The sequence below is a fragment of the Dermacentor silvarum genome, chromosome 7 (genome assembly GCF_013339745.2).
Source record: "Dermacentor silvarum isolate Dsil-2018 chromosome 7, BIME_Dsil_1.4, whole genome shotgun sequence".
NCBI lineage: Eukaryota > Metazoa > Arthropoda > Arachnida > Ixodida > Ixodidae > Dermacentor > Dermacentor silvarum.
Window position 1 is genome coordinate 69,467,882 of NC_051160.1, and position 26,762 is coordinate 69,494,643.

Below are 26,762 nucleotides of genomic sequence, written 5' to 3' on the forward strand. Positions count from 1 at the left end.
TGGGCATGAGGGGCTGGAGGGGAACGAAGTGGCACACACCGCGGTCCGCGATCATGCCTGCCGGGCCAACCCTTCCTACTCTCGAGACGCTCGGCCAGCGTCAGCAGGGGCAGAGACCGTGCCCATCACCTACTCAGCGATCCTTCAACAACACGGGCTGGAACGCAGGGTGTAGCCACCACCTCACCCAAGATTGAACAAAGAATCCACGGCACTCAGAAGACTGCAAAGTAACACTTACATCCACGGCATACTCATGCATAAAATCTACTCGACACTACAAGGATATCTCTGTCCAATTTGCGGCGTACCGGACACCTTGGCGCACCTGATCCTTGAGTGCCCATGGCACCTAAACAAAGACTCATCGCTCTCACCAAAAGACTGTAACGCCAGACAAGAACGCGAAGACCTCATCGAAGCGTGGGAGGTCAAGCTCGTCTCCGAGGACCTGGAACAACAACGACGCCTCGTCGCCAGGGCCAAGCAGGCAGTGAAGGCCAGATGGTTCCTGGAATGAGACCTCCACCTAGAGGATCCCACCTGGGATACTGTTTCGAAATTAAGCGTTTATTCCTCCTCCTTTCCCAACGCAGATTGTGGTAGATAGTCTCTCATTATCACTTTATTGATTTAGATTGTGCACATTCTTTACACTTACCCGTATTTTGTTTCTTAACAAGAATATTGAATCATATAACGCTAAAATGTGGAATTAAAGTTCAGCTTTCAGGAGGGAAAACGGTTCTTCCGGGCGCTACTATACTGCAGCAATTTTTTTTTCTCGGAGAGGCGCATTGGTGCTCGAGCAAAGCGCGCCTGGGGATGCGTTCCCGAGGAGCGAATATGATAGCTTTTATCTTAAAATAAAGACGCTCTTCGTCATTCTAGCGTTCTCAGTAGCCGTAACCAAGTAATAGACGCTTGGTGCCTCACCACGCCTTGGGCCGAATCGCTTGAGTGGTTACACGGGTGAGTTGCGCGTCGCGCCACAAGCCATAGGCGGACCGATCTTAACAGCGACGCACCACGCCCCGCGCATTTCCATTCCCAGGAGGTCTATTTTAGGGAAGGCCATACGATTACAACTTCTCTCGTCATGACGTCGGCTAGAAATTATGATATGAAAGTTCTCCGCATTAGTCCTCACTAGGCCTTCGTTCAGGCGGACAGCATGCTCCACATGGACTCCATCACTTCGGAGTCACGTCGGTATGAATTGTCGCTCGATGCTCTTCCTTAACAAGTCGTGTCGTGATCGAGGTGCGAGTCGTTCCCGTAGCATCCGCAAGTGAAGCACTGCATATACGAGTTTTAAGGAGGCAGCCATCGCACGTCTTAAAGCTATTGAGCCCAGGCAGGACACGTGCTGAAGAAGAACTTGGTGATCGCTAGCCGCCACAGTTCGTCTGACATCTTCAACTCTTTCTTGGGAACAGGGTGGCCTCCATGTTACTCTTTATTACCGTTCTTTTTTTCCGAGACGCACAGCTCTCACAAGTACGCATTACCTTCCGTTCTCGCAACTCATGGGGTTTGCTTTTATTGTTTCGTAAAATACGCGTCCTGTCAATACGGCCACGCCAACAAGAAACACAGCCTATGCGAAACTTTGGCCCCTCTTGCAAACTATTACCGCCAAAGCTGGCAGATGCCCAGACTTACTAATGTCCGGCAACGTCTGTCCTGCTCTCCTCGTCGCGGTCGTTGATGATTGCTCGGCCGTGCTACTACGAACCAGTCATCACCGGACACGACCTCACGGTACTGTTTTAACTACGACCGTTTTAGTTCTGCGGGTGGCCGCTGTGAGTCTCGCTACTCGTGATTTCATAAAAACAAAGATGTCAGTAGTATTTATAGCAGCGGCCGACCGCCGCGGCCACACCACCAGCGGCAATGTCATCGCGGCTGGTGCCACTGTTCGTGAGAACGTGTTGGGCGATTTCAACCACTTAGTTTTTATGAAACATTGGTGCTCATGGCTGGCGGAATGAATAACGGGGCCCTTGTTCAGCAGCGACTTTCAGTCCGATTTTTACTCAAGCCACCTGATTCCGATGGCTCGCAACGCTTCTACGAACTTCGGTAAGATCTCGAGGCACGTGTCACTAGAGAGGCCGTCAACACAGTGTGTTTTTAGTTGCTCTATCTGTAGCTTAATACAGAAGCAAACACACGAAAGTCATCACGAAAGTAAATTACATCATACATTTCTTACTTTTGTTTATTTTCCTTAAATGTACAACGTGTATTTAGAGTCATTAGAAGCACATAAAAATCACTAGTAACGCACATAATGATAAACACAAAATGTCATCTTAATATTCCCATTTTCTAGCTGTTTAATAGCAGGACGACGATTTAATGCACAGTTGCATGTGTACGAACGCAAAACGACCACTCACCAATGTAAGCAATAATACCATATAAGGTATAAATCACGATTGCCGCATAAGAATTATTACTGACCTACTTGGCCCAGCGGAACTACATTTCCTTAAGATTTTTGGCGCTGCTGCTTTAGTTGTTCTGTGGAGTAATTTTGTCAAATTCTTATTACAATATTAACGCACATATTATATTCCTGTTTTCTATCCGTAACTAGTATATACTCCCGGTTATTATCTGTATTTCTAGATATCACGAACTTCTTGAGTTTTTTTATTTGTATATCACTACATGGTATCTCATGTTTACCTCAAATCTCAAGGAATAATATTACACCTTAAACGCTGTAGTCCTCTGTAGCTCTCATAGCTTTGCGAACTGCTACCGTAAGCTACAACTTTCACAGTTTGTAATGTTTGATATTTCTTGCTTCTTTATAATATGTGCCCTTTCCACGCTACTTCCGTATGTAAAAAGTTACTCAAGTAACGCTTCACAGACTGAGATTTTCGAACAATACCTGGAGTTTTTGCGTCATAGACTGTATCAACCTCAATTTATCATAGCTTTCTGCACGTGATCCAGTGAAATGCGCCACTTTGTCACGCTACATGACGTGTTCCTGCAATGACATTCTCCGTTATTCCGAAGTATTATCTATAATGTACTCTCAAGCACATTTACTGTAAAATAGGTTGGTTACATAAACTTAATCGTTTACTTTGTCGGAATGCATGCTCTGCATTCTTTGCGAGGAAAATGCGTTGGTTGTAGAAGTGCAGATACCTGGTCATATTTGAGGAACCTTGCAAAGGTCATCTAAAATACCAGATATAAATTTTCTCGTATAGATTAGTTTGCGCGTTGTCTTTCATATAGCCGTTATCTTAAAATTATTATTGCAGGAAATTGTTGTTCTTCAAGTGCTGTTATCACATGCGTTAAAGTGCTGTTATTCCATGCACATTCTTCGCTGCAGTAGCGAAAAATTTATTTTTGAGGGTTGTTGTAGACTCTACATATACCTAATCGTTTCGAATGTATGATGCTATGAGCTGAATACACGGGGCACTTATCATTTTAAAGACCTAACTATCCAGGGAAGGTTGCCAAATGCTGCCACGTTATAAGCGTGCTGCTGATATCCTATAACCGCAGGCTTTGTCAGAAGAAGGCACCGTAATCCGTGACCTTGCGTGGCGATGCAAGTTGAACTTTTATCTCGTGCGTGAAATCTAACACGGCAATCATCGTAATTAAGGGGTCGGAAAAAACCATCCTATTACACAATTTTCCATGGCTTACCCGTTTAAACCGGAACTAAATTTAGAACCGTTAAATGAAAATCACAGGTATAGTACTATAACTTCTAGGCGTTGTAAACCTTTTGCACTGTACGACGAGAAGGTGCTGCTTACTTCTTTTTGAATGGTTCGCGAACAACGCAACGTCCACCATGTAACCCACAACTTTGTTGTAAAAAAAAACAAAGCAATATCCCCTGAACCGCCGCTTTAGGCAAAGTAGGGTATAGGCTAGAAACGGCCACCCAAATATCCGGCCGCCATCACATGCAGTTCGACATAATAAGAAATTGTAGCAACTGGGCTTTAATTACATTTCTTATTTTTTATGTTATCCACACGTTATGCATTCCCTTATTGGCGCCATTAGGGTAATAATTTCGTTAAAATAAAGTTACAGTCCACCTTCTATGTACATATGTCAACTATTCCAAACAGGAAGATTAATTTTTCGGTTTAAAAAGGAACACACGTCATAGAAGAGGGATTCTGGCAATTTCAAACTGTATCGTGCGCTCAAAACTGGGCGCCGCCTTCTTGCAGAGATCTCGCTACCTGCGTTGTAGAGCGTTGGCTGAAGTATCAGAACTAAGCAGAGATGCCGGACGTCCGCTGCTCTTTCCGTTCAGGCACACGCCCACTCTGTGTTTGAAGAACCGGAAGACTGTATGTCGCACTTTTATCATCAACAAAACACACACACAAACAAAACAGATAAGCAGTCAGTTGCACGCAATGTGCAGTGATTTTTATGGGCGCATCATATGCAAGCGCCATGACATGATAATCAGCCAGCCGACTCTCTCTGCACGTCACAGTCCCAAGAAGCGCCGACACACTTCCTTTAGCCTACAGTCTGCCTCAGCGTTTCACACCGCTAGCATCACCACCAATATTTCCATCTGCGCCTATCAAGGTAAGCTTACTTATCCTTTTATACGTGCGAACCGTAGCCCAACTTTACAGGAACTCGTCGACTGACAGCGTTTATTGCTTTTTATATTATTCGCTTACAAAAATGATGTGTTTGAAAACTGCGTGCAATAATTGTTTCTATTAAGAAAGTTAGGCTTTTGTGACCGTTGGGTGCACAAATCCAAAGTGCGAAGGTTTTGGCTAATTGAGGCGTAGCGCTTTGGTCCCACTAAATGCGGGAGACTATAGGTACATGATCTGTAGAACATTCTGTTTACACTAATACAATGGACAATTGTATGGAGGTAGCTAAGAAATCTGCATGGACGCATTAAAAAAAACACACACACACAAGCAGTGCCTCTCACCCCGTTAACCATGCCCACTGCAGTGCGTCGGAACCCACTTTTTTTGCGTCCAAGTTGCCGACGCCAAAAAGCACCACTGTCCCTTTTTGCCACTCTTGCATAACATCCCACGATAGGATTGGCGGGTGATTTGGTATTTCCTTCTTGAAGCAAGCGGCGCAAAAGAAACATTACACGAAGGAAAGAAAAGGGGGCATATTGCTGATTTGGGGTTTTTCTCGAAATCATATATAGTCTCCGAGAAACAGGTGGATCAATGTTCACCATTGATCCACCTGTTTCTCGGAGAGTACCACAAACTGGCTCTGAATATGGTCATCTGGATACTCTTATTTCTGCCATGCAACATTACCGATAGTCTTGGAACGCACATTCCACCCGAGTTCTTTAGATAAAACGCTTCTGCAATCTCATGTGCCCTCTTTTCTTTGTACTTAGAAAGAACTAGGCTATCGAACAGCACCGGGGTGCAGCCGCATTATTTAGAATAAAAGAATAGGTTAAATGACGGCTGGTCGTACAGAGAAGCTTTATGGTCCATTAACCTATAGAAACAGCGAGCGGTCTTGCCAATGTCACATTTCACGCGTAAAAACGTACTGTTATAAGCGAAGCTTGCCCTAAAAGCGAACATTATTTCATGGCGCGTTGTCACTTCAACCATGAAGCTTTCTCGCAGCGCTCTCGAGTCTGTACGCAGTAGCGGAGAACTAGCGCAGCTACCTTTTTTAGCCCAAAATAATACATTGCCACCACAGATTGCTCCCGCATTTTCGAGACAGTAGCATTCCTCTTGCAAACATCGAACTCTAGCCGGCAGCCCATACTTAGTATTTTTTTCCGAAACTAAGACCTTTGCTCCCACATTTATTTTCATAGGACCGCTTTGCTCAGGATGGCCCAGCTGTACTCAGAACCCTGTGATAGAGTTGATCGCTCCTATAACCTGCCAATGCTTTACTCACTGGCATGATTTCCTCTAGGCGGTATTCAGGCCACCGACGGCGATGACATTCTTTACTACTTGCGAGTTGACCGAGCTGATCTCAGGGATTCGCTTCACAGGCCATGAGTCCTACATCCAGCAAATGAGCCATTCCCAAAATTGCAAAATCAAGTCTAACATTTATATACAACTGTCAACGTATTCATCAAACGTGAACTTCAACTTTAAATCTATTTTTTTAGAATTTGTTTGCAAGTGAATCAAGACAGTTGTTGCGGTCAATCAAACCGAGGTAGTAATCAACGATCTAAATGTTCTGACCACAATATGTGGCCAGCTCTTTCAGGTTCGCGATCTACAGCCATCAAATAAACGTCACTAAAAACTGTGGCTCTTATTCACCCTGCGAAGGTGGTTGGACAGCGAAGCTGTAAACGACACCCGCAACGATTACAATTTGTGACGTCACTTGAATTCACACGCGTGGCTCTACAAAGAGTGAAACCAGAGACACTATAGTTTCACGATGGTTTTGAATGACGTCAAGCCCTTTCGAAGCAAGTGCATACCTCATCTTTACCGGAACGCGTCGGAGGGTGTTCCCATTGTTCATAAGTGCCTTATCATCCATCATGCGGTTTTGATGCTTGTTTTGTGGTTTTTCTTTTGAAAACGAGTGCTGAGCTGTATACTGTATGCCTGATTTTAAAAGGAGATATGCTGTTTGTATTCAGTTTTTAGCCTGGCGTGACACAAAATTTCCTTGGCTGGTAGAGGTGTACAGCTTCCCCCTAAAACCAGTTAAACCCTAGAGCATATGCACTCTCCTCATTTTTTGCGTTAACCGACCTTCGGTCCACTTAATCGGGTTTCAGGCTAAATACAGACAAAATCTAAAGAATCGCTCCTAAAGAAACACCACACTTGTCTTTAAACCACCGCTCGTCATTCTCAACTTGTATGTATCCTTAACTCAAGTTAGCCGTCCGCGGGGCACTGTAGCGAATGAAATGAAATCTTCTACTCGAACGCTCAACCCTAGCAATGGTAATGACGTCTCACCTGCCAAGAACTAAAGCATCTCACCTGAATTCCTCCCATGAAACGGGTCTACCACTCACAGGTACGACAAGTGCCTCTGATGTTAGCCGGGACAACTCGGACTGCGAAGTTCCACGTCTCGGCACGATAATGAGAACTGAGGTAGCAACTTTCGGTCTCTTCACCGTGAAGATAATAAGAAATTAAAAAAAATTGTAGAAAAACATGAAAAACTCGCTATGCAGCTTTCGATTGCTCAATACGAGCTACATAAAAGTGTTTTTCTGAGCGTGAAAGATGCCCGCCAATACACTTAAAGTGCAACGAGCGGCCAGTCGCGCGGCAATTTCGCTTGTATTCGCGGGCTTCTTCTACGCCCGAAAAAAAAACATTTATGTAGCAGGTATTGAGCAACAGAAATCTGTATCCGGAGTTTTTCATGTTGCTCTACAATTTTCTCCTTGAGACTTTGCATGTAGCTACAATAATTGAGAAGTTGATAATTATTTGAGACTAATTATTTAATTAGGCGTAATGAAAAAAAAATATTGTTCAAATATCTCCAAGCCACGGCAAACAACACTACCTTCGTTCTGTCCAGCTACGTGACTTTGCATATATTTAAATAGTGGCTCAAGTTACGTAAAACACCCTGTACATAAATTCATTTTAAGCGGGTATAACAGCGCACACAGACAGGGACAGAATGAATAAACAACAGGGCACAGCGGTAGTGTTGCTTTAACTCATGCTTTACCAACAAGCCAACCAAGCCATCCTTGGGAACTTCATATAAATGCAATGTGTTCACAATGTACCAGTTATAGTATCCCGGTACATGGTTTTAATGTTTTATTATGGAACTGATTTTCTCGATGATACTAATATTAGGTCTAGCTACCACTATATTCTCACGATAAAGCTCGCATTCTGAGGCACTTACAAGAAACAGTAAATGAGTTTAAACGAAGTCTTCGTTTCAAACTGTCGTTTCCTTAAAACAACTTTGCGAAAACGGGTTCACTAGAAGAAAGCGAAACTTCAATTGTGTTTTTTGCGCCCGAACTCCATCGCTCGTTCTTCAGCAAAAAGTCACGGGTTTCAAATATTCAAGTGTAGTTGGACTATGCATTGGCGCTCCAGCTTTTTCCTTAACAAAGCGTAGTTTTATGCACTTATGCACAAAAGTAACGGGAACGCCAATGTATTTCTCCACAGATTTCGGGAATTAATATCTCGAAACTGGCGTCATGGTGAGAATTCATTCCAAGTGGATCCGCCTTGCGAACGCCACGGCTAGAACTTGTAAATTGCAGTATGGGCCATAAGGTAATTAGTTAAAAACCTAATTAGAGAATTTTTGTTATTTTTGTCCATTATGCGTTTCAATTTTCTGGGAAAGTAATGTCCGCCTCTTCGAGTAAACCAGCTCAATAACTAGAATGGTTCTATCTGCCACAGGCAACTTTTAAAAGTTTTAAAGTGTTCGCTGAAACGCCCTGTGTAGCAAACTATAGCACACGCCACGAGGTTTTTGGTGCGCCTTCCTTTTCAGGTCTGCGGTAGCACTTAGTAACCCGCAATGACTGTTATTAATGCCAACCGGCAATTTCTTTCCGCAACAAGCTTAAATCTAACAAAAGGGAATCGTATTTAGCACCAAGGGCTTAAAACGTATTGTTATTTGCGTGCTTTAATTTATTTTCCTTCTTCACATTTTGATTTCTTTTTGCTTATTGTGAGAGGCCTTAAGATTGATGTTCGAACAGCATGCATTCATAGGACACTAAGCCTTTCGTTGTTTATTTATCTCACTGAAGCGACGCGATTTTTCTTTGGGTTTGCAATGCTTAGAGCGCAGAGTGTGCATTAAAAAAAGGAGAGAAAAGCTCATCCTGAGGAGTTACAACGACGGTAAAAAAAAGGTCACCTTGTACCTAAAAGGATGCGTGCTGTTTGCTTAGGCACGGGCGTGTAGAGAAATGGGTTGCGCAGCGTTTAATCCTTCGCCTTTCCTCAATAACAAAAGGAGAGAAAAACATACTATCGGTGCTATGTCATCTTACTTTAGATAACCACAGTGGTTAAATCTTACGAGCGCCCATACACGTTCCGGGCTTCCTAACAACGAAGTTGTAACCCCTCCAACTGTATTACTTCCTACCTGGTGCGCACGACCTTGGCAAAGCTGTTTGGTTGTGGTTTAGGCGGCACGCACTTCTCGAATAATACGTGCTTCGAATGAACGGCGCCCAGCTGCTTGATGTTTCTCGTCCGTCCTTGCAGCCCACTCGCAAAGGTGGCTCCGGGGATCATCCATAATGGCACGGTTGGTCGCTGAATGCGCGCGGAGCAAGCCATTAGAGTTCGATTTAGGTGCCACGGGCTTTCGGATAACCTTCCGGCTGGGCTGTTTATGTTTCTTTCTAAATATAGGCTCAAGGATGCCCGGGTATATAAGTGATAACTGCGAGTAACTGGCGATACCTTCCCGTTCAGCCGGTTATTGCGCGTGCTGCGCGCATCTATCCAGCTCTACCTGCTCACGCAGTACTGCGAAAGCAACGAAGGTAAGCGCTCAACTTTCTCCTGTTCTGCCGTGAATGTTTAAGTCTCACCTTTAGCAGGTGAATGTTTCCTGAAAAAAAAATGCCGCCAGCATTCTGGCATGCCTGACTTCACTAAACAGCCATACCAGCCTAAATTTTGGTGGATTCAATACAAGGGAGCATACAGACCCAACATTGTACGAGTCAAAGTCAAGAGTGCATGTTCTAACCAGACAATTGGTGCTGCGTGCAAAAAGGCTAATGCATGCGCTTTGTACTATCAGAAAATAAGCAAATACCAATACAAAGAAACAAATATGAATATAAACAAATTGGTTTTTTTTTCTCTTTTTATGTGTCAAAACCGCGATCTGATTACGAGGCATGCCATAGCCGGTGGATACGGAATGATTTTGACCGCCTGCTGTTCGTTAACGTGCCCCCGATACACAGGCGTTTTTGCATTGCACCCCCATCGAAGATAGGCTGTCAAGGCCTGTGGCCTGTGACCTCATCAGCACAATGCCGTAGCCACTGAGCTACGGCGGTGGTTAGCAGTTAAATAGGGAGCCCTTCCTTACCTTAGTTAATTCAAATTGCGCCTGGTATAAAGCCACAAGGTGACGTTTTAGCTTGCGGTCGAATAGTTTTCCTCATTCCAATAACAAGTGAAACGACGAAAGACATTTTCAAGATAACTGCTTGAATGCTTTAAAGGAAATTCGTTCAATTTCAGAGACACAAACTTCTATTCTAGAGAGTCAACGGTGCAGAAATTTGATTTAAAAGATCATTTTTGTCCAAGTTACTGAACTTTAGTATGTTACAGAAATCTGAAGCACCAAATTCACAAATGCGTAACTCAGCTCCAAAATAGATATCGCATTTCTGTAAACTGCATCTCTTCGGAAACGTAAAGCAGGCACATTTATATATGAATTTACAGCTTACGTAAAAGATTAGAATGCTTAAGAGTGTATTGCAGAAATTCTAATCACATATGAGTGGTATATTTCAAAGGATAAAGGTACATCAGCGTTGTCCTGTTTTGATTATTTTTAAATGAAATGCATAACTGGGTTATCCTTTTCATTGATGAGTTAAAAGTTGTAAACTTGGCACGTAATTTTTCTTTATTTCGCGAATGAAATAAATAAAGATCTTCTTCATACTGTCACTGGATTACACATTTTTTCACGTATTGCATTTCTGTAGTAGCTGCGTAAGCTGTTAAAAATATTTTGTCATATCACCTGTTTTATGCACCTTAACTGTAGACCCCAGGCCATGCGATCCGGCTAAGCGTCTAATCAGTGATGCCTACTGTGTATTTTGTTTAAATAAATTGTAACAAATAGAACCTGAATCTTTAAAAAATTCATGCATGGATTTACTGCAAAACAATTTCTCCATTTCCATGTTCTTATGAAGAGCTTACGAGCCTAAGATTCCTCTAGCTGAGCATTACTTCGTTTGCGTATAACTATGGCGTGATGTTGAGTATACTTATAGAGCGAACTCCGTGCTAGCCGCACAGTTTATTTTGAAATCACGCGCTTACGCTTACAGGTTGAGCGTAGACGCCAGTTTTAAAAGTTATGAAGCCTAGCTGTTTTTAAATATGACCTCTATGATTTAAGATATGGCTAGTTAAGGCATGTGCAGATATGACATTATGCATGAAAAGAAAGCATCGAAAGCAGCCTGCAATAGGGTATCTGAGTGCTTACTCAGCAATACTGGCGAGGAAATCTTTGACACATGTTTCGTATTTCAGGATTTCTGAAGAAATAAAATGGCGTCGAGTCATCTAGTAGGCTTGTTTCTGTGCGTGCTAGCAGCAACTGTTGCAGCGATTCCAGGTAAGCGTTTCTGTTTAATACTTAGCGTCATGTGCATTGAAGTGTTGCAATACAAACGCCTCCTCTTATGTTGGTATTCGAAATCATTTTGTCATGGCGAGTACTCGAATGCCCAGAGAAGGTAAACAGAAAGAAATACGTTCCGAAAGGGTGGTTTTCAATCCACCTAGTATTATAAATCGCTGAATACGGAACTCGGAACGCAGTCTTCTAGGTCAATAAAGAAAACAGCTAAATTAGCAGGATGTCCTTAAATGCACGAGCAGTAGTTCACTGTTACTTTGTGAATTCAATTTCCGTTTTAAATACGGGAGAATTATTGTGAAACGACAATATCGAAATTAAAAACAACAGCTTTTTATTATAGAACAAATAAAACACAAACGATAAAAACGCGACATGGACACATCGCATACAGATCTAGTAAATTCCTCGAATATTTATCAAAATGTATAGTTGTACTGAGGAAATTTAGAAATAATTTTACTAAAGAACTTTTATTTTCGAAGTATAATTGCGATATTTTGGGAAAGGTGCGTATTTTGACTTACCGTTTGACTCATGCGAACGCTCACATGTAAATCAGATCAAACGCACGCTGTAAGGTAAGAGATATAGTTATAAAAATCCTGTACCAGACCCCGAAGTATATAGAGGTTTGTTCAAAATAGTGGAGATCGTCGCATACATTCTTCAGAATTAGATGTTGAAAAAAATGAACCCAAATTTTGCCTAATCAGAACGTGGAAACACGCTTGAGGTAGGTTGCTTTTTCCCCGCATATTTCGGTCGAAGTTGGCCATCATAGATAAAGAAAAAAAAACGTTATGATTTCCTAGTTGAAATAATATCGGTTTGAACCTATTGAATGCTTGTATTGCATACCATGCACGAATAGAGTTCTTTAATTAATGTCCTTTAATGAGACAAGCAGTACACGCATTTACCGAAGTGATAGTGGATGTAATAGGAAGTCTAACACCGGTGTCATAGGCGCCACATTCGATCACGATGGAGGTAGATCTCTATCAGCATTTTCCCCTCAATTGGCTGCCTATCGAAGCTTGCCCAAGTGAGCCAATCGCGTCCGATAAAGTTGATCCCGATCAGGCTTGATGCCTATAAAAAGTGCGCCATGTGACACCCGTATAAGAGTGATACTGCTAGTCCATGTTATGTTCTCTTAGTTTCTGAAACCTTCTTGTCATGTCCATACAATGTAGCTTCGGATACTTAATAAAGAAGAAGCAAAGGTCTTGTGTAGAATTACATGTCCAATCCACTTTTTTGGGGACAGAAAAATGCCGCATCCCGGATGAAGACTGGGAAGAGCTGGTCGACCAGTTCCTCGCCAAGGTTCCCAACGACTACTCATTTCCCGGTCCAAACGAGGCCACCAAACACAACGAAGTGCTCTCCGGCTTCACGGTTGGTGAGTTGACGCTCAGCGGCCTGTCCTTTCTGAAGAGGTACGGCACTGTTCGGGTATTCTGCAAGAACGGCAAGCCGCGCGTAGACATTGTCATGGGTTCGCGAGGGCCACTGAAGATGTTGGTTCCTTGGAAGTACTGCGGTGGCAAGACTGGGATCTTGGGCACCCAAGCGAACCACGTCAAAGTTTGCATGAACTTCGACGTTGAGGAAGTCGACGGCAAGGTGACACTCCGGCCGGTGGGGGTCCACCCCAAGTGGATTGAGACCATGGACGTCAAGCTGGAAGGCGCTGGAGATACGGTCAAGACAGTGGCACACTTGATGGCCAAGCTTATGCCAGCCTTTGTCAAGGATTTCTGGATCGAGAACCTGCCATGGAGGATGCAGAAGATGCTCGAGCAGCTTGCGAAATAAATAAACCAAGTTCAAATAATTTGCTGGTCACTTCAGTTTCTTTGAGTTCTATCATCCGCAATAAAATAGGTATAATAAAGAATTATTTCTCGTCAGATTTCGTGTTTCACTTCAAAGTGCCCACGATGATGAATAATATTTCCATGACGGTTTAATTAGTGTTGATAGGGCAAAAATACTAATTATATTTAAAGCAGATGTAGCTGATGGTGGTAATATATTATAGAGCATTAAAACGGTACAATGTAATGTTACTTAACGATTGGGCTCAGTATGTCGAGGAGGCAAACACAACCCTTGCAATCAGTGGTGCTGGGAATGCTTACCTGAAATATTTTAAACTGAACCTAAATATCCTAAGGAATACAAATAGGTGTTTGACTTACGTTTTATAATGGCTACACTATCCAAGGTTTATATTCTAGCACAGTATCTATACCTGTAATCACAAGGCCGCAACCCGGCTCTTTGTAATAGCAGCCCATGCTCATAGAGCAAACGCTGGTATCCGGCTATGGTGAGAAATTGAAGTAAAAAAAATAAGAACAGATTTTTGGCGAGTATATATATGTATATATATATATATATGCACCTTTCAACGACGTCATTTAAACCTAAAATTTAGAAATTACTTTGTCTTTGTCGTACGCGTTGTCGTAAGTATAATTGCGTAATAAATACATTTTGTTGAAGCAAATTAAAGGACCAGCGAAGGTACGCTACGGACGTTGTATAGGTAGTTTTTAATGCGAAATCATTACATGCCCCATTACGCGAAAATCCGGCGCTATAGCCGCCGGCGTGACGGAATGATGGTGCCAAAAATGACCGATGTCAAAAGAGTAAAACCACATAAAAATAGTAGAACTGACGCCCAATTTCTGAAGGAGGTTTCTGTAAACAAACAAATTAATGCCTTTGGTGCGAATCGAAGCCGGGCCTCCGGAGTGCGAGACAAGCACGCTTACCCGCCGCCATGGTGGCTCCACGATTCCGACTGACTAAATGTGTGCCTAGTGCGTGCATTATTGCGCACGTCACGTCGCAGTCATCTGGCTGACTAAACGTGTGGCCTATGCGTGCGTCGTTGGGCACGTGACGGCGCAGCCAATGGGTGGGAGGAGGCGCCACGCCATGAGTTTATGAAACCAGCGTATAAAATAAAAAGCTTTAATGTCAAATTGAATGCCGCCGAGCCATCCTTCGGGTTATGAACTCCTAGCGGGCAAGCGAGCGCGTTGGGACGCTTGGCGTGTTTTCGTTAGGGTTTACCGAGGTGGAGTGAAAACGCAGGCGAGAGTTTGTGCGGGCAAGGAACGTGTAAAAAAAAAAAAACACATTTCACCAGAGCGACTATAATGCTTTCGCATTTCCACACGTGAGCATTCTTAAGTGTCTCTGTCGAATTTTTTTTAAACATGATAGCTTGTTTACCTGAAAAGAAAAGCTCAAGCAGTTTCACACGCAACAAATAGCAATTTAACAGTCACTCTCTCAAGCACAATGCAATATTTTGACTCGAAGTAAAACTGCACTACGCTGCACACGCTAGCACAACGCGAAAGACGAAGCACGTAACTGACACACTAATACAACGCGCAAGACAAAGCACGTAACTGAATCGTCACCGAGTCAAATCAGCGCGTACAGCGCGTCGTAATTGCAGCCTCCGCGATCAACTTCAGAAACATTTTCAGAGCTAATTGCGGAGGCCACGCTCCGCTGTGCTGAGTACGGTGAACGCCACTACCAACGCCACCTAGGTGGCGTTGGTAGTGCTTCTTGATGCCAGCGTCCCTTCGAATGCTGGCATCGAGGCGTCGTAGTGCTGAGACCACCGAAGCGTTCACTGTCGGTGCGCGTTAGTGTCATAATGCAGTACTTCTCTTTTCTGCTCGTAGGCGGCGGCACCGCCCCGAGCAAGAGCGCGGGTACACGGAGGAGTGTTAGATATATAAGGCGCGTCTGTGTAGCTCTCTGCAAATGCGTTTGTGGCGCAATGGGTTAAACGCTCGGCGATCTATCGTCGCGGACCGAGAGGTCGTATAAATAAAAAAGCATCTTACCTGAAATGAAAGCATTTAAACTGCGTCTAGAAACCCGCTCTCTATAATTGCGACCATTGTGATGGCATAATAAGCACACGCCAGATAAACTGTAGAAAAAACGAAGCATGAGTCATGCGAAAGCCCAAATAAAAGAAGGCGTTTGATGCGTGTATGCTGAAGTGAGAAAGCTTAGCATGCTTAGCTAAGGCATTGCGCTGCTGAGAGCGATATGGCGGGATTGAATCCCGGCCGCGGCGGCCGCATTTCGATGGAGGAGAAATGCAAAAACGCCCGTGTGCTTGCGTTGTAGTGCACGTTAAAGAACCCCAGGTGGTCAAAATTAATCCGGAGACCTCCACTACGGCGTGCCTCATAATCAGAGCTGGTTTTGGCACGTAAAACGCCAGAAAGAAGTAGACGTGAGATCGACACTATCATCACGTTCTTCTAGCCACTTATCAACCATTCCCTCAATGTGCACATGAAGCCTCACAGGAGGCGCATACTAAACACAGGGGTGGCCACAATTAACAGAATAATTTCTCTTTTTACGAACTAGATGACAATTCCTCAGATTTTAACCCCGTCTGTCGAAAATAACAATGGACGCTCATGTCATGGACGCAATGGACGCTAGGATATCCATGTCATAAGACATAGATATCCTAACCCATCAATATGCCAAAGTTGTGTCATATTATTCCAAGGAACTAACGCCTTTTTTGAAGAAAAGCTGAAACAGGAAGATGAACATCTACGCATTTCAGTGCATCCTTATACATACAGAGGCGTGTACAGAGAAACACAAGATGTAAGAAAGAAAAACACCTCAAATGGCAGCATCGGAACATGAAAGTCCGCAATGGCTGAAAAAAATGTCACAGTTTCGCCCTAAGGGCGAAGCAATGAATGCGATAGCAACACAGCAATGTCATACGAAGTAAGGTGAGCGGCTTTGGTAGCAACAACACGCAGAACTGTTGTCGACGCCATCGGCGTTTTGCCCGCGTTAGCTCAAAATGCGTGCGGCGTTGGTGACTGTTGCTGGAGCCTCTGATATAAATAGGCACTTGGTGCCGCAGCTAAACGTCGCCTCCCTTCCCTCCCCCTCCCCCACGGCCTCTCGCGCGTCCGAAGAAGGCGCGTTTGCTCTACATATATGGTGATTGTAAAGGAGAAAAGAGACGCCTACTTCTGCAGCCCTTAAGCGAGCACGGCGCAGAACGCGCGTTTGTTCTCCGCCGTGCGTTCACTCCCCGTGAAAGACGCGCCCCTCGCGCCCTTTCACTCGCACATACAGCGTTCGGCGCGCGGCGACGATTTCATCTCCAAATGACGTCATACGGAACCTCACGGCGACGGCGACGGCGACGCCGACGGCGACGCCGACGGCGACGAAAAGGAAGAAACACTTATCTGAGCATGTCCAAGGGAAGGCATACCTAACCAGTTCGTCTTCAACACGTGCTGACACTCCTGAAAATTAAGTGCTGAGGCATGAGCATTCATCGCGCAAAATAACGGATGGTTCAGTTGCGCAGATGTTACTTCTCTAAAGCCATTCGAAGCTTCCACCACAGGGCGACATTGTTCGCTGTTATGTGTGAACTAAAGTTATATTGTGTGCAAATTTAGGAGTGTACTTGCAATCCCGACAATGCCACGAGAGGTTAGACGGTGTTCCATGGGTAAACAAGCATACATGTGCCATTTTTTGGTGAATAATTCAACGACCTGTCTGCCTTAAATAAATGGCACCTTAGCGGAAATGATCCAAATCAACCATAAAAAATACCTATTCGGCATTCTGTGAACTTGTTTGTAGGCTTCGCATAACAATTGTCAGATCTGTTCCTGTAGTACAACTGCTTCTTTTTTTTTCACCGACGACGGCTCTCTTTCTTAACCCATTATCTGCTTTAAGCAAACCGGTGACTACATATTTACTCTATACTAAATTTCTTAAGCCGAGGTGAAGGAGTGCGAAAGTAATGAATAGCCACAATTGTCTTCCGATTACTCAGAAAACATTCTGCGGAAATGTGCGAACTCGAACACATCATGTGCTGAGGCATGACCTTTTGAAGCATTTCAAAGCAGTCGCTACGGAAACACAAGGAAAACCTGCTTCTAAAAAACACGTAATCTGCTTAATAAAGGTAATGCCCATTTTGTGCACGCATGAATAAGCTAGGGTAGACATAAGGCATGACAGCTATGTCATTTTTAACAGCGGAGTGCTTAGTCCGTGCAGAGCGATCAGAAAACGGGGGCCGATCCAGGCGGTATTGCAGAAAGGGTCCAAGCGCAATGGTGCATGCCCCTGTGAAATAGCGAAGGTGTTTAAGCCTAGCCTAAATACGTGGCCAATACTTGCGATCGCCAATAAATAGCCAATCCCTAATCGATGAATAATCAATAAATTGCGGCAAATGCTGGGGATGACTTGGTAGTGCTTAGCTTAGGCCAAATACGTGGCCAATACCTTGCAATAGGCAAGTGACAGCCAACGAATAGCCATTTTTTCATTTTTTTCTGATATACTTTGAACTTCGTCTCCGATCCTCTCGGCTAATTATTTCTAATTATTCCAGACACTACAGTAGCTCAACTTGTAACGAAACTTAGGCTCTGATTTCAAATCTATAATGAAACACATGAACTTTGGACTGTACTATTTCTTCGATTTTCTCTGATTTATTTTGAAATTCGTTCCCGGTCGTCTCAGCTAAGTAATTTCATTATTCCAGACACTTCAGTAACTCAACTTGCAACTAAACGTATGCTCTGATATCATAGCTATGATGAAACCCATGAAATCCAACAAACAAGAGTGTCACTCGATTCTCGTGCCACTAAAAACAGTACAACTCTAGTGCGTACACAACGGGCTGGCTGGTGGCTGGCAGGCGCCAATGCAAAACGAATTTTTATTTGAATGTCGTTTAGTTTTATATATCGATACCCAGTGTTGTGTAGCTAAATACTGGACAGCATTCAAAGACGTATGGAGCATGAGAGCTGCTAGCTGATGAGGGTGAATTCGCAGTAAGTTTTGAAAAAAAAATCGAAAACTTCCTGCGAGGAGTACTATCCGACACCACTGGCATCATTGTTTAGCGAATGTGCCATCTGTGAAGGCCGTTAAACTCCGACGCTTAAAAAGAACAAACGATAAATGAAAGCTGAGAAACTTTCAATTTTGTGCAGTTGTCCTGCTATGTTTGGCTTCTTCTATGCAGGCAATGTCATGCGGAATTGCAATTCTAGTCCCGTCTGTGCTTTATTGAAAACAGACGTAGGCATCATAAAAAAATTCAGAGCCCTTCCACTACTGTGAATATAGAAGCCAGCGAAGCTGCGACAGTGGTGGGCCTGCTGTAGTGAATATTGCTATAGCGAATTTATATATTATCATTATTGATTATGTTGAGCCTCTTCGGCATGTTCGTCAAAGAGCAAGGACACCGGCGTCTTGTGTTCTCCCGGCGCGATGGCCAGGTAGTGGGTTTGCTGCGTCAAGCCCACCCTGCCGTCATAGACTAGCGTATGAGCAACAGCGTTCATAGCGGCGGCATACTGCACGGCATCGTCAGGATCCTGACGCCAGGATTGTGGAAGATGTGGTTAAACGAGCGTCCATCCCAGAGCAAATCCAACGGACAACTGCTGATAACAGCGCTGACGCGATCTCTGCGTCACGAGACAAAGGGCCACAACGATTGGTGCGACGTGCCACCGCCTAGTGTCGCGACCCTTGTGAAAGAGGCATCAGCGATGGCGAGGGGTATAACAATGAGCCATCCATCATCCGTTTTGACACCTGTGCTAAGGCACTTTATACATAAGTCGATGTATATCCGCCGCTGAAAGTTGTTCTGCGTGTCGTTTTGTCCACGGACGCAATCCGCCAAAACTTAGCCATATACACTGTAGCTTGGCTGTAAAAGGTATTCAGTTACCACTAGTGACATGACAAGCACCTGAAGGTGATGGAGAAGTTAATATAAAATGCTGGTGAATGTATTATCTATTCCTCGCAAAGAACACATTATATCGTGCATATTTGCACGTTGGTAGCTTCCTCAGTTGAACCAAGGTATGTCTTGCAGTAGAGTAGCTGTCTGGGTCAGTTGGTACATACTGAATAGTAAAAACCAGTCAAAAGAAGAAGGACGGAGAAGAGACGTGGCACACACGACGACTGGACTAACAACTGTGCTTTATTGAAAAACCCCGTCTCCCAGGAAAACCCGGCGAGCATGCGCAGCTGAAAAGCCAATACCCACACACAAACAAAGTTGATTGCAAAACGCCACGTAGCTAACGCCAGTGCGATAGGAAACTAAGTTCCTTCTGCATCAGTGAGAGAGAGGTAGAACTGATGCAATTATCCCCTTGCAAATTGATATGGTAAGGCTCGAGAATTTCACGCTCCGTCTTGCCCTGTCTCTACCAAGGATTTTAGCATTGGAAAAAAGCGGGACGCAGCCGCATTCCCGACAATGGCGAGGCAGATTTGCTCCATCAGAGGTGTTCAAAGAATTGTAGTGTTCTCGCAGCCTCTCATTAATACACCGGCCTGTTTGACCGATGAAAACTTTTTCACAAATCAGCGGAAACTCATACACCACACGTGTAGCACAAGACATGTAACCGTTGTCATGACACGCGGGGGGTCTATTCCTGCCGCGCGCCACACGTGAACAAAGGCCTGAAAGTTTGCAGGGAGCAGAAAAAACAACGTCAACGCCCTGCCTCGCAGCCACTTTCTTGACGTTGTGGGAGACCATATGTACATAGGGCATCACTTCAAGTCTTTTCCGTTCAGCCGCCGTTGGGTCATCCCTTTTTCGCTCTCGCCTCTTAATCTTTTGCAGCAACGTTTCTGCCACTGCCTTCAAAAGCGCTTTTGGGAAACCAGCGGCCACCAAACGCTCGAACTGGTTGTCAAAACTTGATTTTATGCTGTGGTGGCAACTCTTTTGCAAGGCATTGCGAAAACAATTCATAGCAATCCCTCTCTTAACGACTTTAGAGTGTGCGGACGCGTACGGTAACCACGCCTTCTTACTCCTCGGCAAGAAGCACCAGCACATATGGCCATCGTCAAGAAAAGTTAGTTCAATTTCTAAAAATCTAATCGAGTGGTTAGTAGGCAGTTCCTGTGTAAAGCAAAGTGCACTCGAACCAGCCTTAAAAACCGTTAAGACCTGGTCTACTACGACAGGCAAGGAGTCATTCGGTGAAAGATTTAAAATAATCAAGAAATCTTCAACATATCTGAAAACTTCGCACACGTTTATCAAGAAGAGAGTGGGAAGAAGAACACGTTTATCAAGGAGGGGGGGGGCTTTGTGGTCCTTCCCACAATCGCCTTCGGCGAGAAAGCTTCGGCTGCAGTGGCCAAGAACTCCCAGCCTACGCAACAGAAGCCCTCAAAACTGAAGTCTTCAGCTGTTAGTTTCCTAAAGGCCAATAATTTGTTAACCCTGTCTCAAAAGGTGAAGAAATGCAAAGGAACTCAACTCCAAGTGTTCTTCACTGCAAAAACCCACAAGGTTGAGTGCCCGTTAAGGGCTATCGCTACAGAGACAGGCACGTGGAAGAAGGTGGTGGGTCAGTTTTTGCAGCTTCGCTTGCATTCCCTTTCCGTGCAGGACCCTTACAGTGTAGTGAATACTACGGCAGTAGTTGAAGTGCTCAGCAACGGCATTCCTGGTGCCAACAGTGCCTTTTCAGTGGACATAGATGACCTGTTTTACAGCATACCTCATGGTGAACTGTTTGCGGCGGTGCGTGAACTGATTGATCAGAATGGCCTAGTCGCCTTCCAAAATGCTTTGGGAGACTCTGTTGATGCGTTCTTGGAACTGTTAACAGTGTACCTTTCCTCCACCGTAGTAGTTTTCAAGGAGTCCCTCTTCCTACAGAAGAAAGAAATATGTATAGGGGCTAGCATTGCACCAGTTCTATGCCAGATATTTTAGCGAAGTTTGACAACATACTTCAAGGCTCTCTTGTTGATAAACGTGTGTGCCAAGTTTTCAGATATGTTGACGATTTCTTGATTATTTTAAATCTTTCACCGAATGACTCCTTGCCTGTCGTAGTAGACCAGGTCTTAACGGTTTTTAAGGCTTGTTCGAGTGCACTTTGCTTTACACAGGAACTGCCTACTAACCACTCGATTAGATTTTTAGAAATTGAACTAACTTTTCTTGACGATGGCCATGTGTGCTGGTGCTTCTTGCCGTGGAGTAAGAAGGCGTTGTTACCGTACACGTCCGCACACTCTAAAGTCGTTAAGAGAGGGATTGCTATGAATTGTTTTCGCAATGCCTTGCAAAAGAGTTGCCACCACAGCATAAAATCAAGTTTTGACAACCAGTTGGAGTGTTTGGTGGCCGCTGGTTTCCCAAAAGCGCTTTTGAAGGCAGTGGCGGAAACATTGCTGCAAAAGATTAAGAGGCGAGAGCGAAAAAGGGCTGACCCAAGGGCGGCTGAACGGAAAAGACTTGAAGTGATGCCCTATGTACATAGGGTCTCACACAACGTCAAGAAAGTGGCTGCGAGGCCGGGTGTTGACGCTGTTTTTCCTGCTTCCTGCAAACTTTCAGGCCTTTGTTCACGTGTGGCGCGTGGCAGGAATAGACCCCCCCCCCTGTCATGACAACGGTCTTGTGCTACACGTGTGGTGTATGAGCTTCCGCTGATTTGTGAAAAAGTTTACATCGCTCAAACATGCCGGTGTATTAATGAGAGGCTGCGAGAACACTACCTTCTTTGAACACCTCTGATGGAGCAAATCTGCCTCGCCATTGTCGGGAATGCGGCTGCGTCCCGCTTTTTTCCAATGTTAAAATCCTTGGTAGAGGCAAGAGCAAGACGGAGCGTGAAATTCTCGAAGCTTGCCATATCAATTTGCAAGGGGATAATTGCATCAGTTCCACCTCTCTCTCACTGATGCAGAAGGAACTTAGTTTCCTATCGCACTGGCGTTAGCTACGTGGCGTTTTGCAATCAACTTTGTGTGAGGGTGTTGGCTTTTGAGCTGCGCATGCTCGCCGGGTTTTCCTGGGAGACGGGGTTTCTCAATAAAGCACAGTTGTTAGTCCAGTCCTCGTGCGTGCCACGTCTCTTCTCTGTCCTTCGTCGTTTGACTGGTTTTTACTATTCAAGGTATGTCAAATCATTCAGTTTTAAGGTCTCTGTATTCAGTGAGCGAAAGTATAAATCGATGAAGACAGCTACAAGTCATAGATTAACTCGTTGTAAATCTTTCATAAATTGTTTTGATGCCACGTAAGTATACACATTGTCGGAGAATAAGAGAGCGAGCCGAGGTGAAGTTGTGCCACCACTTTTATTAGCATTTTTAAAGCTATTATTCTACAATGAAGAAATACATATTCCAGCGTCGGTTGCCCTCTTTATGTGGCGCTTACAAACACTTAAAATGCTTTGGGGAAACAATTTGGTGAACTTTTGCATATTACCTCATTGCCAGTCTAGCAAAATGTGTTTGCATCAAGCGTAGGCATGCTGTGCACTGAATTGATTTATTTATTTATTTATTGATACTGCAATTCCGGTATCGGGATTATAGCAGGATGGGAAAGAAGAATTAAGCAGTTTCACAAAACTGGCAAAATGTAAACAAAAGTAATAAGGGAGCAGGTTGAAGCTCTGCAGCCAGCATCAGGAATACAACATTTGAACAAGATATCAAACAGTAAAAATAAAATACACAATAGCGCAGTAAAGTCATGAAATGCAGTAACGCACACTAAGTAATATGTTCTGCGAATAACGTGAGTGAAGGTTGCAACACTTCATTGTTAGTGAGGTTATTCCAATCAGTAATCGTTCGTGGAAGAAATGAGTATTTAAAACAGTTATTACGGGTGCGAAAAGGAGTTAAAATAGTAAAATTGTTATGCGTAAGCTTTAGTCTGTTTTTTTATATTGTCAACGTAAGTCATTTTATGACGTACGCGCAATACGTCATAAAAGCTTGTAGACTTCCGAATGGCACGGTGACCACATCCCTACCGATGCTTCGCAAGTGTAAAGTATGTGTGAGTGAAGTAGTCCAAATTATCGTGCCTACTAAATTTCTACGCGTGGCGCCAGTCAGAGAATACCCCGTACATATTTTGATCATTGTAGAGATGCCCACGCGAATGCGCTTCATTTCTGCAATGGCAAGCGTGCACGTGTACGCTGATCTGAGAAAATTTGCCACCGTTAGGTCTGAATGGAACAGCACCTTCACGTTTTTCATATACACTAAGCGACAAGCCAACAAAGAGGAAGGCCGAATATGCCAGTTCATTTCTCAATTACGCACAGATATATTTTGTTGAAGACGCGTCCCTACAATCTAAAAGGATGAACATCACCTAAATGGTAAAAATACCACGTCCACGCAAAACGCTTCGTTATGTAAATGTGATTGGATTTTTTTTATATAGCCCACGATGTAATAAATCCCATAGGCATGAGCGTTTCGTTTACAGCAGGTATATGCTGCTACATTACCAATCTCACACGCGCGTGCGTTAATGTGTCTCTGCAGCGCTATGGGGGAGCTAAACGCAGCAGGGTGGTAATCCGTTACCCGGCATACCACGGGTTAAGCGGCCCGCGGCCACTATCTAAAGCGTGCTCACTGGCGCCACTGTAAAGTTTCATTTAGTAGAGCAGCCTCACTGCAGCAATGCTACAGTGAAAGTTTTCACAGAATAAATGTGTCAGCTTAGCGTCACTCAGTCTAACAAAACTTGACATAGTTTTTGTAGATAAACAGCTGTACTTGCTGACCTAGTAGGCATTCCCTTCAACCTTATGGTTGTCATTGGTGTTCTTGACATATGATAAAGCTAGCTATTGCTTCAATCAATTTTTCAGTTTGCAGTTCCGCTCGTCTTGTGTGTGTTTTCGGTTCCTGTCCTTGTCTTCTTAGCGCTGTTTGATGTTATGCTCATGTTTCTTCTGTTCTTGGATACCATCGGCTTAACCGTAATTTTAGTTCTCATGACTGACAAAAGAAAAACCTTGTCATAACGCTTTCCACAATTCAGTCAGCGCTAAAGCGCTATCTGTGTGAGCACACAATTTGGCGTTTCCTCCGCAATACATGAGCATGCCTATAGCCTCAAACTCCGCTATTGTCGCACGCCAATGATAGCCAACAAACACTGTCAATCAGTTAAATTGATGGAACGGTCATGTTTCGCCTAGGATGCTCTACAACATTAGACTGCCTGAGGCCAACGAAGGGTTTGGCCTTTTCACGGATATGCTTGTATTACACCGCCGTTCACTCTTACAGGCATTTCTTTGGATTCACTTTAAAATGATGTAGACTTTCATTGGATACGGGATTCTGCCCCAGAAAGCGCGGATAATGGTGCGACGAAGTACCAGCTGTTTATTGCCAAGCACACAGCGACCGCTTGAAGCAGTACTACCAGTCTTATAGGGAAGGTGGTAGTGCTAGAGAAAAAAAAAAGAAAAAAAAAACTTGCAGCCAGCATAACCTTCTGCGCTAAATTTCAGAAAAGTACGCTTCCGACTTGCATAAGTTTTCCCAGAACACGGGCATATTGCAGGTAATCTGCAACGCAATTGATAGATCGGTTGGCAGCAGAATTGCGAGCTGTGCAGATTCGTGGAAATTTATCGTGGAAGTTGCAAAATCGTGACAAAGACTGACATTTGTTTTCTAGTAGTTGCTATTGTAAGGGCGATGCGTAAAACTTAAAAAAAAGAAACTCCTAAAAAACAATACCAATAATAAGAATTACAAACACCCGCCGTGGTTGCTCAGTGGCTATGGTGTTGGGCTGCTGAGCACGAGGTCGCGGGATCGAATCCCGGCCACGGCGGCCGCATTTCGATGGGGCGAAATGCGAAAACACCCGTGTGCTTAGATTGAGGTGCACGTTAAAGAACCCCAGGTGGTCCAAATTTCCGGAGTCCTCCACTACGGCATGCCTCATAATCAGAACTGGTTTTGGCATGTAAAACCCGATAATCTAATTTAAGAAGTACAAATGTGCGAATGTGTGACTTAGGAAGCTTGCTCTTAAGTTATATGGGTTCCTCCATCGTATATGGCGACAAATATCGCATATTGCGTTTGTGAGCGGCTCCTTACAGACACGGGTATATGCTAGGCAAAAAATCTTAGTTATTGCACGAACCGAGTAACATGAAGAACAAATTAGGGTAGCACCTGTATTAGCCAAGCTTCAGAGGCACTACCTAAAAATGAATGCGTTTCAAATCGTACGCGACATTTCCAAAGTAAGAAACCAGTGAGGCCGCGGTGCGTTTTGTGGCTATATTGTTCGGCGCTTAGTTTCGACGAGATTTATGCATCGTTATACAGCTAACAGCTAGGAATTGACGGTGTTCATTCGTTCTGGGCTTCATTGTTAACAATGTTGTTCCAGGCACTCTATCATATGAAAAAATTATGTATCTTACTATAGAGGTATTGAACCACCCACCATGGCAGTCCAGTGGATAATACGCTGTACTGTTCGTCTCGAGGTTGCTGGTTTGATCCCAGTCGCGGCCGCCGAATTTTGATGGGGGAGGGGGGGAGGGGAGGGCAATGCAAGAACGGTCATGTACTTATATAGATTTAGGTGCGCGTTAAAGAACCCCAGATGGTCAAAGTATTTCCCGAGTCTCTCGCTTTGGCGTGCTTCATATTCACATCGTGATTTTAGCAGGTAAAAGACCAGAATGTGAAGCTACTGTGCCAATGATCATGCGTTTCCAGGTGGAGCATACTAACCGCGTCAGCTTTTCGTCCAGGTAAGTTTTTAAGTAGCGAAATTAGAGTATTTGAAATATGCCCATACAAACTGCGGGCATTTTATATAAAAACATTAATGCGCAGATGGCTACAAAAAATAAAGTGAAGAATCTACCCAGACAATGCACAGCAAGCAAATAATATTATTTGTTTATTTCCCTGTAACATTGAGCATATACTTATGGCAACCTGGCATGCCCAACGAACACGTCCTCGAGCCTACCGACGGATTCGATTGTCACCAATTACACTAATCTTTGCTTTCTTTGTTGTCACAGAGGTAAGAAAGGTATTCAGATACATGTGCCATGCGGAATAGCCTTAAAAGTAAAGGCTTCAATAATTTTGCCGTTTTTTTTTAGTTTCCAGAGTGATGCATTTTCTTCGTCCTGTGAAATGTCGGTGCACACTTGCATGCATGTATAGTGCACTGCGCATCATAATGGGTGCGGCGAGGTGACTTGATGCCATTTTATCTCGTGAAACTTTCCACAGCGTCCTCCCATACAAAGCTTGAGCACAAAGTGGTTCACGTGACATTGTCGGCCGGAAGCTCTGTGTGCGCCAAAGCAGACACCACTACAGTTTATGGAATGTAAACACGTACGGATGAGTACCTAAATTACAGATGGTCTATGAATGTATGGGTAGTCTAA

General features: G+C 44.1%; 2 protein-coding genes across 2 annotated transcripts in view; both read left to right on the plus strand.

The window, feature by feature from the left end:
• Positions 1-4,495: 4,495 nt before the first annotated feature.
• Positions 4,496-26,762, plus strand: part of LOC119458179 (uncharacterized) — a 29,988-nt gene continuing 7,721 nt past the window's right edge. Inside the window, exon 1 of the mRNA XM_049670824.1 lies at positions 4,496-4,611. The gene's annotated coding sequence lies outside the window, so the exon portion shown is untranslated. The remainder of the gene's footprint in view (positions 4,612-26,762) is intronic.
• LOC119458178 (uncharacterized) lies at positions 9,387-13,319 on the plus strand. Its single transcript, XM_037720007.2, has 3 exons — positions 9,387-9,535; positions 11,292-11,376; positions 12,674-13,319. Exons 2-3 carry the CDS (start codon positions 11,310-11,312, stop codon positions 13,222-13,224), a joined length of 618 nt encoding a protein of 205 aa, XP_037575935.1. The 5' UTR covers positions 9,387-9,535; positions 11,292-11,309; the 3' UTR covers positions 13,225-13,319.